The 18,785-nt window shown below is 33.7% G+C and overlaps 1 protein-coding gene across 1 annotated transcript in view; it reads left to right on the plus strand.

Moving 5' to 3' along the window:
- Positions 1-16,585, plus strand: part of LOC129769911 (acyl-CoA-binding protein homolog) — a 38,751-nt gene extending 22,166 nt beyond the window's left edge. The window contains exons 2-3 of the mRNA XM_055772446.1: positions 15,071-15,121; positions 16,181-16,585. Coding sequence (XP_055628421.1) covers positions 15,107-15,121; positions 16,181-16,429 — 264 coding nt within the window. The 5' untranslated portion in view covers positions 15,071-15,106 and the 3' untranslated portion in view covers positions 16,430-16,585. The remainder of the gene's footprint in view (positions 1-15,070; positions 15,122-16,180) is intronic.
- Positions 16,586-18,785: the final 2,200 nt, after the last annotated feature.

An 18,785-nucleotide genomic window follows, 5' to 3' on the forward strand; every position in this document is an offset into this window, starting at 1 on the left:
GAGAATATGAGAATATGCCAATATGAGAATATGAGAATATGAGAATATGAGAATATGAGAATATGAGAATATGAGAATATGAGAATATGAGAATATGAGAATATGAGAATATGAGAATATGAGAATATGAGAATATGAGAATATGAGAATATGAGAATATGAGAATATGAGAATATGAGAATATGAGAATATGAGAATATGAGAATATGAGAATATGAGAATATGAGAATATGAGAATATGAGAATATGAGAATATGAGAATATGAGAATATGCCAATATGAGAATATGCCAATATGAGAATATGAGAATATGAGAATATGAGAATATGAGAATATGAGAATATGAGAATATGAGAATATGAGAATATGAGAATATGAGAATATGAGAATATGAGAATATGAGAATATGAGAATATGAGAATATGAGAATATGAGAATATGAGAATATGAGAATATGCCAATATGAGAATATGAGAATATGCCAATATGAGAATATGAGAATATGAGAATATGAGAATATGAGAATATGAGAATATGAGAATATGAGAATATGAGAATATGAGAATATGAGAATATGAGAATATGAGAATATGAGAATATGAGAATATGAGAATATGAGAATATGAGAATATGAGAATATGAGAATATGAGAATATGAGAATATGAGAATATGAGAATATGAGAATATGAGAATATGAGAATATGAGAATATGAGAATATGAGAATATGAGAATATGAGAATATGAGAATATGAGAATATGAGAATATGAGAATATGAGAATATGAGAATATGAGAATATGAGAATATGAGAATATGAGAATATGAGAATATGAGAATATGAGAATATGAGAATATGAGAATATGAGAATATGAGAATATGAGAATATGAGAATATGAGAATATGAGAATATGAGAATATGAGAATATGAGAATATGAGAATATGAGAATATGAGAATATGAGAATATGAGAATACGAGAATATGAGAATATGAGAATATGAGAATATGAGAATATGAGAATATGAGAATATGAGAATATGAGAATATGAGAATATGAGAATATGAGAATATGCCAATATGAGAATATGAGAATATGAGAATATGAGAATATGAGAATATGAGAATATGAGAATATGAGAATATGCCAATATGAGAATATGAGAATATGCCAATATGAGAATATGAGAATATGAGAATATGAGAATATGAGAATATGAGAATATGAGAATATGAGAATATGAGAATATGAGAATATGAGAATATGAGAATATGAGAATATGAGAATATGAGAATATGAGAATATGAGAATATGAGAATATGAGAATATGAGAATATGAGAATATGAGAATATGAGAATATGAGAATATGAGAATATGAGAATATGAGAATATGAGAATATGAGAATATGCCAATATGAGAATATGCCAATATGAGAATATGAGAATATGAGAATATGAGAATATGAGAATATGAGAATATGAGAATATGAGAATATGAGAATATGAGAATATGAGAATATGAGAATATGAGAATATGAGAATATGAGAATATGAGAATATGAGAATATGAGAATATGAGAATATGAGAATATGAGAATATGAGAATATGAGAATATGAGAATATGAGAATATGAGAATATGAGAATATGAGAATATGCCAATATGAGAATATGAGAATATGCCAATATGAGAATATGAGAATATGAGAATATGAGAATATGAGAATATGAGAATATGAGAATATGAGAATATGAGAATATGAGAATATGAGAATATGAGAATATGAGAATATGAGAATATGAGAATATGAGAATATGAGAATATGAGAATATGAGAATATGAGAATATGAGAATATGAGAATATGAGAATATGAGAATATGAGAATATGAGAATATGAGAATATGAGAATATGAGAATATGAGAATATGAGAATATGAGAATATGAGAATATGAGAATATGAGAATATGAGAATATGAGAATATGAGAATATGAGAATATGAGAATATGAGAATATGAGAATATGAGAATATGAGAATATGAGAATATGAGAATATGAGAATATGAGAATATGAGAATATGAGAATATGAGAATATGAGAATATGAGAATATGAGAATATGAGAATATGAGAATATGAGAATATGAGAATATGAGAATATGAGAATATGAGAATATGAGAATATGAGAATATGAGAATATGAGAATATGAGAATATGAGAATATGAGAATATGAGAATATGAGAATATGAGAATATGAGAATATGAGAATATGAGAATATGAGAATATGAGAATATGAGAATATGAGAATATGAGAATATGAGAATATGAGAATATGAGAATATGAGAATATGAGAATATGAGAATATGAGAATATGAGAATATGAGAATATGAGAATATGAGAATATGAGAATATGAGAATATGAGAATATGAGAATATGAGAATATGAGAATATGAGAATATGAGAATATGAGAATATGAGAATATGAGAATATGAGAATATGAGAATATGAGAATATGAGAATATGAGAATATGAGAATATGAGAATATGAGAATATGAGAATATGAGAATATGAGAATATGAGAATATGAGAATATGAGAATATGAGAATATGAGAATATGAGAATATGAGAATATGAGAATATGAGAATATGAGAATATGAGAATATGAGAATATGAGAATATGAGAATATGAGAATATGCCAATATGAGAATATGCCAATATGAGAATATGAGAATATGAGAATATGAGAATATGAGAATATGAGAATATGAGAATATGAGAATATGAGAATATGAGAATATGAGAATATGAGAATATGAGAATATGAGAATATGAGAATATGAGAATATGAGACTATGAGAATATGAGAATATGAGAATATGAGAATATGAGAATATGAGAATATGAGAATATGAGAATATGAGAAAATGAGAATATGAGAATATGAGAATATGAGAATATGAGAATATGAGAATATGAGAATATGAGAATATGAGAATATGAGAATATGAGAATATGAGAATATGAGAATATGAGAATATGAGAATATGAGAATATGAGAATATGAGAATATGAGAAAATGAGAATATGAGAATATGAGAATAAGAGAATATGAGAATATGAGAATATGAGAATATGAGAATATGTGAATATGAGGTCGGATATCGGATGGTTACCGGATAGGCCGGATACCGGATAGTTAGACCATTAGCTCAACTGGAACACACTAGTCTCTGAAAAAGTTGGAGTTGCAGAATGTAACGCTCTTAATCATGTTGATTCTCGAAGAAGAATTGGTTTACAACATCGATCATACGACCAGCAGAAGCAGAAAACAGGGCGGATTGTAACTGCCAGTGGTCAAATATTTGTTATGAATCAATATCTCCAAGCGATTTGTTCCATCGCATTTTACTAAAATATACTTCCATAATCAAATCATTTGCCAACCGAACTCTCCTGTCGGATATAAATTCGTTATTAATTTCCCCCAATTCAATGTGTCTCAGAGTTCCGGGACGAATACAGTGGCTTTTGAATGTATTCCATTGAGAAAATTGTTGCGTTTGATAAATTCATCACCTTTTTTCTACACTGTCAATTCATTATCTGATGTGTGGAACACTAACTACGAGGCGATAATGTCTGATATTCCATTAACCTCATTTTGTTTTATCACAGATTTTCAACCATCTATTCAGCTCTTATGAACCTCATTAACGAAATCATTATAGTCTATAAACCCTTTTAAAGCTTCGTTTCATGAGGTAAGTTTTTTCTGATGCAAGGTAGTGAAGGCCACAGTAATTCTATGCGATATGATGATCACCTGATGTAACTACATACAGAGGATGGTCATATTCAAACCAAAACATAACAATATCAAAGAAACAGGCTTTGAATAAAAATCATGGCTTGATGATCAGAATTTTGAAGCGATTATCAGAACAAGTCATTCTGGAAAAAACACATTTTTCCGTCGTTATTTTTTTCCAAATGTTAGTATATTGTGAATCCTTCATGAGCTTTTATGAACTCAGAAATACGGCGTAATATTCTGTCAGTGCATGTATTGCAAATTGATTCTTGAGGTTCTTGAGGTTTAATTATAAAATCATGGTTCTCTCCTCATCCTTGAAAATATTGCCGGTTGCTAGCCACAATAATTTAATATCTTTCATATACTTCGTCTAAAAAACAGCTGAAAACTGAATTGAAAATGCGTAAAATACTCTGCCATGTGTCTTCGAATCGAACTAAAAATGCTGTCAAAGAGGCCAATATTCGAAGAATATGCTACTGGTCATAATGTTAGAACCTCTCGATATTTTTGAGATTCCAGAGATGTGTAAGAGCTCGATTGAAATGATGTATATAGTGCAGGGTATAATAGCTATCTGCGTTTATAAGACTGGCCATTTGAACTGTATATTTTTGTTCAGACGAAACATAAAAATTGATCAGTGTTTCATAATTATAGGACCAGATGAAGATCTATCACTTTTTATAAAATAAACAGCAATTCCGCATGAACTAGAACAAGTTTTTTTTTTCAGAGGTCATTCTTAGTTTTCAATCAAATCAAACAACCTTCCCGGCGTGCTTGGGAGCAGGCTACAACATGAGGAAATTTAGATGCTCGATTCAGCTTCTTAACACCTGACAGTTTATTCGTCATTCAAGCTTAGACACCACATCACTACAATGGCTGTAACTTAGTAAATAATGAACGATTCGAAATATGCTTCCAAAGAAAATCCAAATTGCAAAAATATGAAAAAATGCTTTCCATTTTTTTCAAATTTCTGGACTAAAATAACCCCCTAAAATTACTGAGGTACAAAAACTTCTCTCCACTGTTGCTCCACTATTAACGGAAACTATAAATAGTGATCGTCTATGACCAGGGTTTAGTTTGCTTGAACACTGTCGTACATATTAATGGCAGTGCAAGCGACGAATCACTTTCCATCATCGGTCTACAACCGTGTATGTCAATCGATCCGGTGTGCCGGTGATAATTCATCGCACTCTGTTCATGAACTTTTACGACAGATATTGTTAGCGTTTGCTGATAACAATCGATAAGCGCTGCCTAACCGTTGCGTTGTCATCACACTCAAATTAGTCATTCCAATCATCTCCTCACCGTGCGTGGTGTAAAGTCCAATGCAACAATGTTCAACAAGTACACGGTTCATAATAAGCCCTAGACAGCAAGTGGAACTATCCGAGAAAGTGTGATTACGGAAGTCTCAAAAATAATCATACACTAGCGACTAGCGTCGATTGAATAATTTATTGTTCCTCTCCGAGACTGGTCTAAAGTCCAAGCTGCGAATGTTACGAAATAATACATTCGTTGTTAATGGGAAGGATTTACAGTAATGTCTTTGTTATCGATTGCATGTTATGGCGAATTTGTCATCATGACCTTTTCAAATTTTAATTTATGTGCGAAAGAAGCCATGGCTTTTTCAGTAAATTGTCAACTGCAAGCTTTTGTTGTCGAGAAATTGCCACTCCAAACAATTTCATTCATTCTTCAACCTTTACTCTCTTCTCCTTTTTTTCAATTGTGACTATGCAATGTAAATGATTTGGTGTTGAGAACATTAGTTATTATAATCGACCAGAGAGCGGGTGACAAAAAATGCAATGCATTATGTTCTACAACTTCTTCTGCTTATTCTTTCATCTTGAAAAAACATTCCAAGTGGTAAGAAATTGTTAATCCTTTTCGGTGTTTGTATCGTTTTGATGTTTCTATTTGACATCGAATCACTCTCATTGACGGTACCGTCATCCGGGAACAAATTGATCACCTTGGTGAAACAGATCGAACGTACTCATGAAAACAAACTGAAATTTTTTAAGGTAATATTCAATAAAATTTAAAACTTTTCATATGACACGTTTGATAATCAACTGTGGGTTCCAGGACTCGGCATAGTCATATTCAGCTGAGGGTAGTCAGCGAACTACGAAGAAATTCCGCTTCGTATTCAATCGGAATTGACTTCTGGCTTCTTCACGTAGTTTCTCCGTCAACATGACTCAATAGACAGCCGGGCTTTTAGTCGCTATCTCCCTCTACGACTCGACTATCTCATTTCATTCTTCTCCATCAAATGGCATACCTGATAACTTTTTAAATGTGTTGGTTTGAGTTCACGGTGGGTATACAATAAACCGTCCATTATTGGTGTAACTACTTTTTTGCATCAGAAATCAAGTTTTCGTTTCACTTTATAAAGACCTAAAATAGGATTGTGTACACGGGTAGAGATTCGTGTCAGAGGGAAGTAGAAATGTGAATTGAAGTCAGTTGTATGAAGAGGCAGATTTGCATTCATTAGTCACGTCAATTAGAATAATCATTTACTGAAATAGCTTATCAGTCATCCTCGCTCTTACACGCTCGTCAATTCATTCCTAGTCAATTCAATGCATGTTAACGGCGAATACCGAAGCTAACCGAAGCGAAGCGACTGAGAGGAGAGTCGATTTTCATTTTTCATCTTCGATAATTTCGGGCCCTGGTAGGTCCTTTTAGTCAATTGTTTTCATCGAATCGCTCATTAAATTATATAAAAATTTATCTTTTTCTTAAAAATTTTGCTCCCATTTTCAAGCATGATAAAGAAACAAATTTCTTTCGCTTAACAAAATAATTCACACCCAGTTGATTCCTTACGAGTCGAAACAGTAATCAAATAGTTGAAATTGCTACTAAGACAAGTGAAAAAAAATCAATATTACGAGAAAGACGAATTTCATGCCAACTCGACTGGCCATTGGCAGCAATATCTCAGATGACAGTGAAACGTTGTGAGTGTAAAAACATTGGTCATTTAGGAAACTTTGCACACTTGAAATATTCAAACATGTTTTTTTCTACTTAATCCTAAACTTGAAAAAGTTGTTGCTAGGAAAACTTTTTTCCTGTAGCAGTGTCCTTCTTCCAGTTATTAGTTATTGTATGGGCTATTCATGTGTACTTTATTCAAATTTTTTTTAAAAACGTTTTTTTAAAATTTTATAAATAATATAATATATAAATTTTAATGAAAACATCAATTTTACATTTTACATTTTACACCTAAAGCAACATTTTGTAGTTCTTATAGCTTTAAAGTGAGAAAATTTGTAGGGGGTCTCCGTAGCCACATTGGTTGTGCGTTCGCTTAGAAAGCGATCGATCGTGAGTTCAAAACTCAGGGCCCTCATTTGACCATCTTTGTGTTGTTACAGAATAGCTACGTCCACGCAACAATCATCAGCGATGGAGATCGATCCACGGTCGAAATAAGATCGATTCATCCATACAACTGCTCTGCTCTGCCAGACACATCGGGCTACTGTTCTATAAATAACTCAACAATGATCAATCAACTGTCTCCGCTGTCCGGTGGTCCAACTGGATAATGGAAGAACAGAAAGAATAACTATTACGCCTAAATGGCTACTGTGTGAATGTATCATATGTGATGGTATAGAAGGAATACTGGCGAATGGCAACTGTGTAATGTGCTAATTATAGATATGATAACCATGTGACATGTACACGATTAAAATTCGGCTCTGTTACAGCTAAAAAATGCTAATGAGCCTTAAATAAATAAATGGGATAAAAAAAAAGTTTGAATTTATTCCCAACTTTTTTTCGAAAAACTATAAAAAAATCCGTCAGAATATTAAAAAAAAAGTTTTTTGAGAAAAATGAATTTAAATTTTCAACTTTTTTTTCACTTTGTTTGATATTTTTAAAATAATTTCATATGTTTTTTATTTTTTTTATATATTTTTTTAATGAAAACATAAATAATCTCCAACATTTTATACCTAAAGCAACATTTAGCAACTTATAGCTTTAAAGTGAGAAATTTTTCGAAGTTTTGAGTTTATTCCTAACTTTTTTTCGAAAAACTATAAAAAAATCCGTCAGAATATTAAAAAAAAAGTTTTTTGAGAAAAATAAATTTTAATTTTTAACTTTTTTTTCACTTTGATATTTTTAAAATAATTTCATGTTTTTTGTTTTTTTTTTTAATTTTTTTTATATTGTTTTAATGAAAACATAAATAATCTCCAACATTTTATACCTAAAGCAACATTTTGTAGTTCTTATAGCTTTAAAGTGAGAAATTTTTCGAAGTTTTGAGTTTATTCCCAAATTTTTTTCGAAAAACTATAAATAAAAATCTATCAGAATATTAAAAAAAAATTTTTTTTTAGAAAAATGAATTTTAATTTTTCATATTTTTTAAATAATTTTCTTCTTTTTATACCTAAATCAAAATTTTGTAGTTCTCATAGGTTTTGGATGTCAAATTGTTTGTAGTTCTGAGTTTATTTCCAACTTTTTTTCTTACTTACTGCCGTTCTACGCATAGTTGTCCCATGTTCCAAAATCAGCAACTGAGAAATACGCTATCAAAGTTTTCTAGCATATTTGTCTACCAGAAGCATTAAGCATTTCAGTTTAGAAAAACATCGGGTTTTTCATGAGCAGTGAACTATTATCTAATGAAATGTGCAAAGTTCCCCTCACTTGAATCAATCAAACTTGATTATAAGTTGAAAAAATCATGGAGGGACAGTTATGCCTAGAATATCAACATGGGGCAATCGAGCTCGATGTTGTTTTGACGTAGAACTACGTCTTTCACTAAGGGTGCCAAATCAGAAAACAGGTCACGTTTTTATGAAATAAAGTTAGCATTGATAACTATTTTTGCCGCGAACAGATTTTGACGATTCACATACCAAACGAATCGAAAATTCCCTAAGATTTGTTTGATATGCTATACATTACAATCCCCTGGTATGTAAATGGTTAAAATTCATGAGTTTTTTTTTCTGAAATTTCACAGCATTATAAAATAATATCCGAAGTTATAAACAAGTGACTTATATAAAATAACAGCGTAGTTCTACGTCAACAATGCGGTCGTATCTTGGACACAACCTCCTATAATTTTTTTTGGGGAACAAAGGGAACAAAGAATTACTTTTTTTGTGTTTTTCCAAAGGATTAGGCATAAAAACATCGTTTTATGTAGAAGGGAGTGATCTGCAACACCTTTGCAGAATATAAATCTCATTGTTATTAGGCATTCGCTAACAAGGTGAACATGTGTTCTGTTGAATTTTATTTCATTTGTTTGAGAATTGGTTCATTCTACCAAACCAGAAATGAGTGGATTAGCCCTGCTGAAAGCGTGGCATAAAATTGTTGTACTTGAACCGGTTCATTTATCTTGGATCTACAAAACATGGGACAATCGAGCTTGATGTTGATGATCTTAACGGTTTAAAATCATGAAAACTGGAAGAATTTCATTTTTCCCATATATTTGTTCTACCGATTTGTGAGCTAGGGTATTTCAAATGCTTATAACTCGAACATTTCTTAATAGATCGGAAAGATGTTTGTATCAATTGACAAGGAATATTTCTTCACGTCTATCACAATTAATAAAATGTTATTTTTCATGAGATGAACAATTGAATAACTGTAAAATGTCAAGCGTTATCGGCGTTTAGCCCTAACTGCCAAGTTTTGATTGGCCCGATTTACGGTTTCCCCAACACACACTTCAAAATCGATGTACCTGTGGAAATCCGCTTTGCAAATATACATGCAAGTCGGGGATATTTTTTTCCCACTGAGCTGTATTTTCCTAACACGGACTTCAAAATTAATGCGTCTGGGGGAATCCGCTTCTTCTTCTTCTTCTTTGTTTTTAAGAGGCTTTAAACAAATGCAAGTCGGGGGTATTTTTCGGTGTGGAGTAATTATGTACTCACTTGTCGTTGTGCAGACCGGAATGTTTCCCTAAAACGTACTTTTAAACTGAGAAGCCTGGGAAAATCGTCATTTCGGATACTAGAGGTGAAAGAACTTTCGCGGTTCGAGAACTACGTAAACATGAGATGTACAATAATTTCAGAGGGAAATGTAAAATACAATGATCGTTAGACAACTCTTCCGTTCACTTATTTTGGTAGTCCTAGGCATCATATCAAACGTAAAAGGACGTTCATCAAATTTATTTGTAACGAAGAATATAATCTATTTCAAAAATATCAATGCATTCTTAAATAATATTCGAAGTGGTAAACAAGTGGACTGCATAATATAATTGCGAATTTCTACGTCGAAAATGTGCGGTCGTGTCCTAGATACAACCCCTCACATTTTTTTAATGCTGGGAATGAACAATAACTTTTATTTTGTATTTTTTCTAAAGGATTAGGCATAAAAACATCGTTTGATGAGGAAAAGTGAAAACTGTTAAAAAGTAACATGGGACAACTATGCATAGAACGGCAATATAAGACCTACAAAATGTTGGTAAAATGATGAAATGTGAGAAATTATTCATGTTTTCAATCAAAAGTATCAAACAAATTTGAAAAAAAACCAAATTTTGAAAAGTAAAGATATTTTTTTCTCAAAAACATGTTTTTTAAAAATTCTGAACATAAATTATATGAAAAGTCCCTATAATTACCAACAACTCTCCTATACCATAGAAGAAGGACACTGCTACAGGGAAAAAGTTTTCCTAACAAAAACTCTTTAAAATGTCCTAAACGCGATAATTTACACACAAAAATACTTCGAGTAAAACAATTTTTTTTTCAGGAATATCCATGCAAAAAAAATCGAAGGTTGAATCCGATACACGACCGCTTAGGACGTAGGACTACGCAATCTTTTTTTTTTTAATTTGTTGGTTTATCATTTCGGATATCATTTGCGAATACGTTGAAAGTTCATAAATAACTCTTTAGTAAAAAGTTCCGGGGACCCTGAAGAGGTTTAATAGCTTGCGTGGTTTTGTAGAATCATTTTGAGAAGCAACGATTTCTCTGCTTTTGCAAGAACAATACACTAATTGTTCATAAGTCGCAATTTGTTTCTTTATATCAATGCACGCATTACATTGAGTATTTGACAAGTATTCCGTGCATCGCCATTCAACAAGCATATCAAACACGCGTTTAACAGATGCACACAGTTGCAGCAATAAACTTCACGTGAAATATTCGCTAGCGTTCACAGCTCGAGGGAAAACATAAAACACAAAACGAGCAGGAAGATTCTGAGAATTTTTCTCAGAGAAGATGCAATACTTATACAATACTTCTTCTTCTTTTCCTTTGTTTACGGAGACTTTAAATCCAACGATTCATTCATCTCCGACTGTTTCTATTCTAGCGGCTGCATATTGACAGTTCTGTTCGGGAAAGCACACAAATGGACAGAGCAAATGTATGAGCAAATGGGAATACTTCCAATTTTCATCAATTTAAACCATATACAGATTAGGGAATTGTAATGTATCAAACAAATCTTAGGATATTTCCGGTTCGATTTGTATGCAAATCGTTAAAATCCGTTCGCAGCAAAAAATAGTTATTAACATTAACTTTATTTCATAAAAACGTGACCTGTTTCCTGATTTGGCACCCTTAATGTAAGACGTAGTCCTACGTTAAAATGCCATATAATGGGCTTTCCAGAAACTATAAAAAAGATAGAAAGTTGACTTCTTTGACAAAAGTTCATAGTTCAATGAGATGTAAAACTTTTTCAAGTATTTTATATCACTAATGTCAACATTGAACAAAATGATAATAAGTATATTTTTATATATTTTTTTTGTATTTTTTTCTAAAAACATTTTTTTCACCTACATTTCATTCTTTGTTGAAAATACTATAGGTATTATAGGTCTTGAGAGATACGTATTTTTGTGAAAAAATAAGAAAAAAAATTGGCCCTGTTCAAAAAGTAAACAAATTTTGTTTTGAATAATTTAAGTATGCAAAGTTGCTTAAATGACCAATATCTTTATACCCACAACGATGCACTGCTATCTCAAATGGTTGTGCCAGCTCCTAAGACGAGTTGGCATGAAGTTTATTAGACGCGACAAGTTTAGTTTGAATGAACGATTTAAAGTTTTATCAGTCCACATTTTCCGGAGATATGACCGAAACAAGTTCAAGCCCATAGACTATAGAACCAATAACAACACAAAGTACCATAGAATCGAAACCCATAGTCTTCAAAACTGGCTTTTTTGTGATAAATTAAATATGTTCTCAAAGACGAAATCCGGATATGTTCTGGATCAGGTTCTCGAGGGAAGTGACCACTTTATGACCAGAACCAAATCATGCGACATATCGAACTTCATGGTTTGTCAAAACTACAGGGTGGGCCATTTAAAGTGGAAGGATTTGTTTTTGCAATAGCAAAGTAAAGAAGTGGAATTTTAAAAGTTTTTTTTTTGAAATTCATTTATTTTGGTCCAAGGAGATTTGTTCTAACTACTTTTTGATTATGATATCTCGTAAATGACCGCCTCTGGCCTTGACCGTAAAATGTGCCCTTTTTTCGGCATTTTCCATCACTTTGCCCAATATTTCGGCCGATATGACAGCAATTTCTTGTCGGATATTGTCTTTCAGCGCAGCCAGGGTCCTTGGTTTACCAGTGTATACCTTGGATTTTAAATATCCCCATAAAAAAAAGTCAGGAGGCGTCAAATCAGGTGATCTCGGTGGCCAGTCATAATCGCCGATTTTCGATATTAATCTTCCGGGGAACATTTCGCGCAATAATTTGGTCGTGGCAGCCGCTGTATGGTATGTATGTAGCGCCGTTTATACGGAAACATTTTCAAATCAACACGAATTATGCGTCGGAGAGTGGTTCGAGAGATGCCTAACTCTTGCGAACGATGGCGACCTGATGTCGAAGGAGTCTCTGCAACACTGGCTCGAACGGCATCAATATTCTCGTCGAAACGTCTTGGTCGTTGTCTGGACAGATGACCGGCATTACCAACACTACCAGACGATATAAATTTGGCATATAATCGACGTATAGTGTTGTCTCCAGGCGATGTTTTAACTTTATTTTTATTTTTCCACGCACGTTTAGTTAACACAATTGAGAAGTTATTTTGAATGTACAGCTGAACAATTTCAGCGCGTTGTTTAGGTGTGTATTGTTCCATGCTTAAAATTGTACTGAAATGACGCCTCCAACGCGGTATGACATTTATTAATCTGACATCTCTGTCAAAAGTTATGGGGTTGCCAGATGCTTCCACTTTAAATGGCCCACCCTGTAGCTCATTGTTGATCATTTCAAGAGTATTGGGCACATTAGGATAACCTTGATAGTCGCCGGATAACCTGCAGATTCAACATTAGATCGATATATGAGAGAAGCCCGACTACACCATTAGGTGGATTGTATCAGATTATGTATTCTCAAACCCTTGAAATATCAATGAAATGGCCGTAGGTAAGAAAAACAGATAATTCCTATACATTTTCGCGTAAATTACACTCGAAAATAATAAAAAAAATTGATCCTTTTTCAACCCTTAGCTGTGTTTTCGAAATTTCCACTAAAAATTTTCCAAACCAATTATACTTTTCAACAAAGCATTTTGCAGAACGTTTTGCGACCTTAGTACAAGCACTGGTTTTAAAAATAATTCGGTATAAATTAAACGAATAATTTCGAATAAAATCGTAATAAATTTACCCAAGGCTTATAAAGGGTGTGTCACATCAAATTGCATCACGGAAAAAACGCTGTAGAAATTTAATTTTTAGGAATTATATCTTCAGCTATAGCTTATAATCAGATAAGAGCGTATAGATCACGTTGGCCATGCTTCACTGTCAATTTTTCGTAAATTTGGAAAAATGTCGTCGAACGAAAAAGAGCGTCGTGAATTAATCCTGTGCACTCATTTCGAGAATCCGGAGTTGTCACAACGGGACATCGGTAAGATGCTGGGAATCGTCCTATCCACGGTCAGCAGAGTACTAAAACGATACTTCGAGAACCTAACCATCGACCGGAAGGTGAAGAACGGCAAAAATGGATGCTCCGTCAGTGAAAAAGATCACAAGCGCGTAGTTAAGCAGTTTAGACGTGATCCGAGAAGTTCGGTCCGGGATGTCGCCAATAAGCACGAGGGCCCGACCATCTTCTGGCCGAATCTCGCTTCGTGCCACTATTCAAAGGACGTGTTGGAGTGGTACGAAGCCAACGGGGTCACCTTCGTGCCAAAGGAAATGAACCCGCCCAATAGAGAAATATTTGGTGATTATGAAGCAGGCCCTCCGGAAGAACCCAAAAGTTGTCAAATCGGAGGCGAACTTCAAGAGAAAATGGATTTCTGTTCAAAAAAAAAACTACAACCTGACGTTGTACAGAACCTTATGGACGGGGTAAAGAGGTAGGTGCGAGCATACGGGCTTGGGCTCGAAGTATGAATAAAAAGAAAATGCCAAAAGTTGTTTAATAGTTTTTATTTTACTGTCTAAAATTTTCAAAAGGATCGGTCTACTGGGCGAATTTCTACAGCGTTTTTTCCGTGATGCAATTCGATGTGACACACCCTTTAATACTAATTTTTTGTTATTCCGATGCGATACCTCAATAGTTTTTTTTTTCGTTAACTCCGACGTTTCCTAATATTTTCTGGTTTTTATCACTGTGTCAATGGAATTTATTGGTTCGTATGTGAATACGAATCCGCAACAAAAAAATTCACTAGGTCATTTTCATGGTCATATTCTCTGGATTACGAACCATTTTTTTTCATCGCATGTCTAGCCACACTTTAACAGGATGCTGTTTTTGTTCGCACTCAGTATCGAAGAGAAGGTTCGTGGATGATTTTTGCATAGGTTCTCATAGCATCAGAAATAATTTAATAAGGAAAAAAAAACTGCTCATTATTCGCTTGTGACCAACTGTATCAACTTTGTCAGCTGTATGAGAAATGATATCTTCCAAATAACATCTGATTATATCAGTGCTTTATGCAGCTGTCCGCAAATCATAAATGGTAAATGAGATGTCCTCAACTAGCTGTTTTTTTTTCTTCTTTCGTTGGATGTCAAGACATTCAAACATTTTCTCAGCACAATTATCGGCATCCACACTGTTCGCTATTATATATTATTATAACAACATGAGAACATCGTAGTAAAATCAAACTTGTTTATTTCCAGTTTCAGTTTCCGGTGACGAGATAAACACAAACCAAAATGTCTTTGGACGAGGTAAATATAAATAATGTTGCTCTGCAACCATATGCATCCAAAATCAGTGACTCGTGTTCAAAATTGATTAGGCTCAAGGAATACACACAAAAAAACAGTTGAGTTCACTATCTATTGCTTTGGGCGAAAAAGTCAAATCCCTTTACATGAAATTTGACCGTATACTTATGAACCAAGTTTCATAGCTATTCAAATTTTATTGATTATACTGTGCAGCTTCACTTACGTTACCTTGATATACCATCTCTGGTTCGGTGCCTATTTGAAGAGCTTCTCGATGGGCCGGTGCCTAGATTCGATTCTCGTTCGCCGCAGAATGAATTCAACCGTAAACTGTTGTCTCTCCAGAAACCTATACGAAACATCAACGGTTCAGTCCAGCAGATGATATAAATTAAACCCACCCTGTTTTCAACATGTCAACATAAATAAATATCTGCTATGTTTGATAAGTTGTATGAACTGCAGAAACTGGTATTGAAAGCGAAAGATTCATCTTAGATTTTTTTTTCTCTCGATCATGGTCAAGGCTAGTGAACATTTTGATTTTTAAACTCGTGATAGTGAAGGGAGCAAAAGCAATAAACAAACTTAAGAGCAGACAAAATTGGAAGTTTGCTGATCTATCCTATACTATTTCAACAACAATTTTATTTTGGAGTGCTGGTCTTTTGGGTCAATCCTATTACATTTTGAAGAATCCATATCTGGCGAATTTGGAGAGTTTAGTAGCGCATGAATGCTTAATTTTTCATCGTTAAAAATGTTTTTGTATCCCGAATCACGCCTGAGACAAGGAATATAGAAATAGTATAAAATCGCCTGATCCATTATGAATCAGCTGATTCAATACAGTAAATTATATGATCGCGTGCTTGTGTTCTTATCGTTGCATTAACACATTTAAAGGTGGAGAGCAAGCACATATAATGAAAATTGATAAGCAACAGACAATAGCCCTGCTATAGCTCAGTGGCTCTCGAGATCAGAACCGTATCATTAATTGCAACAGATCAAGAGAAATTGTTAACCAATACTAACGCTTCCTGTAAATTACAGAAATTCAACGAAGCCGCCGAGAAGGTGAAAACCTTCACCAAACGGCCCACGGACCAGGAATTGTTGGAACTGTACGCGCTCTTCAAGCAGGCCACCGTCGGTGACAACAGCACCGACAAACCGGGAATGTTCGACCTGAAGGGTAAAGCCAAGTGGCAGGCGTGGACCGACAGGAAGGGCACCGTCCAGGACGCCGCCAAGGAGGCCTACATCGAGCTGGTGGAGAAACTGTCCGCCAAGTACTTATGAGGGCGAAACGTGAATGGTTGGATTGGTGTTCGGAAGAAAATGTTCTGTTGTTAAATTTTTGTTAGGTTCTGTATGCTGGAGTTGAATTATAACTGCGTGATCAATGCGCCGTGAAATGTTCTCGTTTGCTCGTTAATAAATTCTATATCATGCTCACTCGTTTATTGGCTGTTGATATCCCATGTTGCTTGGTTATTAATAATGATTACAATGTTTTAGAGACATCCATTGTCAGACATTGTTTTTAATTGCAGAAAGCGTATTTGACTATCTTCCAATCAGCATTAGAAGTAGATTATACGCTCCACGGGTTCGACCATCCGTGACTTACCGGTGGTTGGTGTTTTTCGATGTGAAGCTATTGGTTGTGGGCACGCATCCGAATACCTTCATTGCCAAGGGCTTAGAAGTAAGTTATACAACACAATGGAACTCTCTGGAAATTATTGTATAGAACATATTGATATAAGGTCAAACCTGCTGTTCATTAAAATAAAATTATTTATTTTCATATGAATGTATGTATTTGTAGGGGAAATAGATCATATTTTTATTTGGATAAACTCTGGATTGATAGTTTTAAGTTCTCTTAGAGCTCAAGCTTTAGATTTCATTTTTATTCTACGGAAGCTATACAATGCTTGGCCCTATTGGCCCTTTTTTTTAATCAAGCAATAGCATAACTAATGACCCATTCCAGCGTGACGTGACAACGGTTTGACTAACTAAAAAAATCTTCAGTTGGAGAATATTTTGCAGTTGAATTCGCTTGTTTCCAGCCTAATACTTTTGTGACGTGACAACGCCTGTCTTTCTGCGGGTTCCGACTGTTGAACATTAATGTTGTATTTTCAGTTCCGTTCCAAAACATACAAATAAACTTTGTTCTATGATTTGTCAATGAAAGATGAACGTAGATTCCTGTATACTCAGTTTTTCAAAAAAACTCGCAAGAACATGCATTTTGAGGACATGCATTTTGTGACGTGACAACGCGTTCTGTGCGAATAAACAGTCTTCACGAAGCGTTGACACGTCACACAATCAATAAGTTGTATTAAATAAGAATGTTGTTACGTCACACTGCACAATGGTCCAGGAGGTGCATTTAAGTGGAAATTAGCATCTAGAGCTCGACAGTGATTCTCTAGACAAAAACTGTCTTCGACAAAGTTGTTACATATAATAGAGCGCTCATTTTTATGTTATCAAAAATAGGGTGACCAAAATTGTCGATGAAATGTAAAATCTAACTTTCTTATCTTTATAGATAGATGTAAACATAGTTCGACAATATTGTAGCCCTGGTTATTTTAAGTAACTTTGTGGAACAATATTTCTTTCTTTCTCTTCAAATAACCGATATAGCGCTTTTTCTCTAGGTTGAGTTAGGGTTACCATGAAAAAAAAGGTTTTTTTGCTCTAACTTTTATATGTAAAATTCTACATCAAAACTGTCCTCGAATGACTTTTAGAGCTTTCCAATCCACGCATTTTACGGTGCATAACTTGTATGTATCTTAATTCTACTCAAAGTTATTGATGTTTTTTCCCCGAAAACACGACCTTTTCATTTGCTTGTCGTTCTTTTTGGGGCAAACATAAAAAAAATTATTGATGGCATTTTAAAGAGCACATTTGACTCTACATAAGGTGAAACTTTCAAAAGAGTGTTATTTTTTGTATTTGAGTAAATTAAATTTGAAATTATGATGCTAATTTCCACTTAAATGCACCTCCTGGACCATAGTGCAGTGGTAAGGCAATGTAAATGTCATGACCCAAACAAAAATGCATGAGCCTATCATTCATTGACAAATTTCGGGTAGGCCTAAGGGTGCCCAATGTGAACAAGCATCCCCTGGTAACTGAATAAATTTCCATTGCACCTCAATAGAGCAATGTACTTTTACTACAGTATATATGTTTCCTGGCATTACGTGGACACCATCAACATCGCCTAATCAATCATTTCTATGCCAATCAATGATACTAAAGCTGAAATTATGCTAAAAAGTTGGACTTATAAACCTAACACAGATTTTTTTGAGAAAAAAAGATAAAAAGATAAAAGATAAAAAGATTTTTTCAGACCAAAAACACAGATCTTGATTTTGTCACGGCTGCTAAACACAAGCACTGTTCTTTGAATGCATTTGCAACAAAATTGCTTTGCAGGCATAGGAGCATATGAGACGAGATCAAGTGAATAACACGAAGTAGCACTTTTTTAATGACTCTGAATTTGATTCCTTTTTCTTTTGAATGCGTTCCATTTTTACTCCACAGCCTTGATTTATACTAAGGAATCAAATATATGAGTGCTTTTGTTGTATGTCATTAGAAAAGACATAAG

Source organism: Toxorhynchites rutilus, chromosome 2 (assembly GCF_029784135.1).
Source record: "Toxorhynchites rutilus septentrionalis strain SRP chromosome 2, ASM2978413v1, whole genome shotgun sequence".
Classification (NCBI taxonomy): Eukaryota; Metazoa; Arthropoda; class Insecta; order Diptera; family Culicidae; genus Toxorhynchites; species Toxorhynchites rutilus.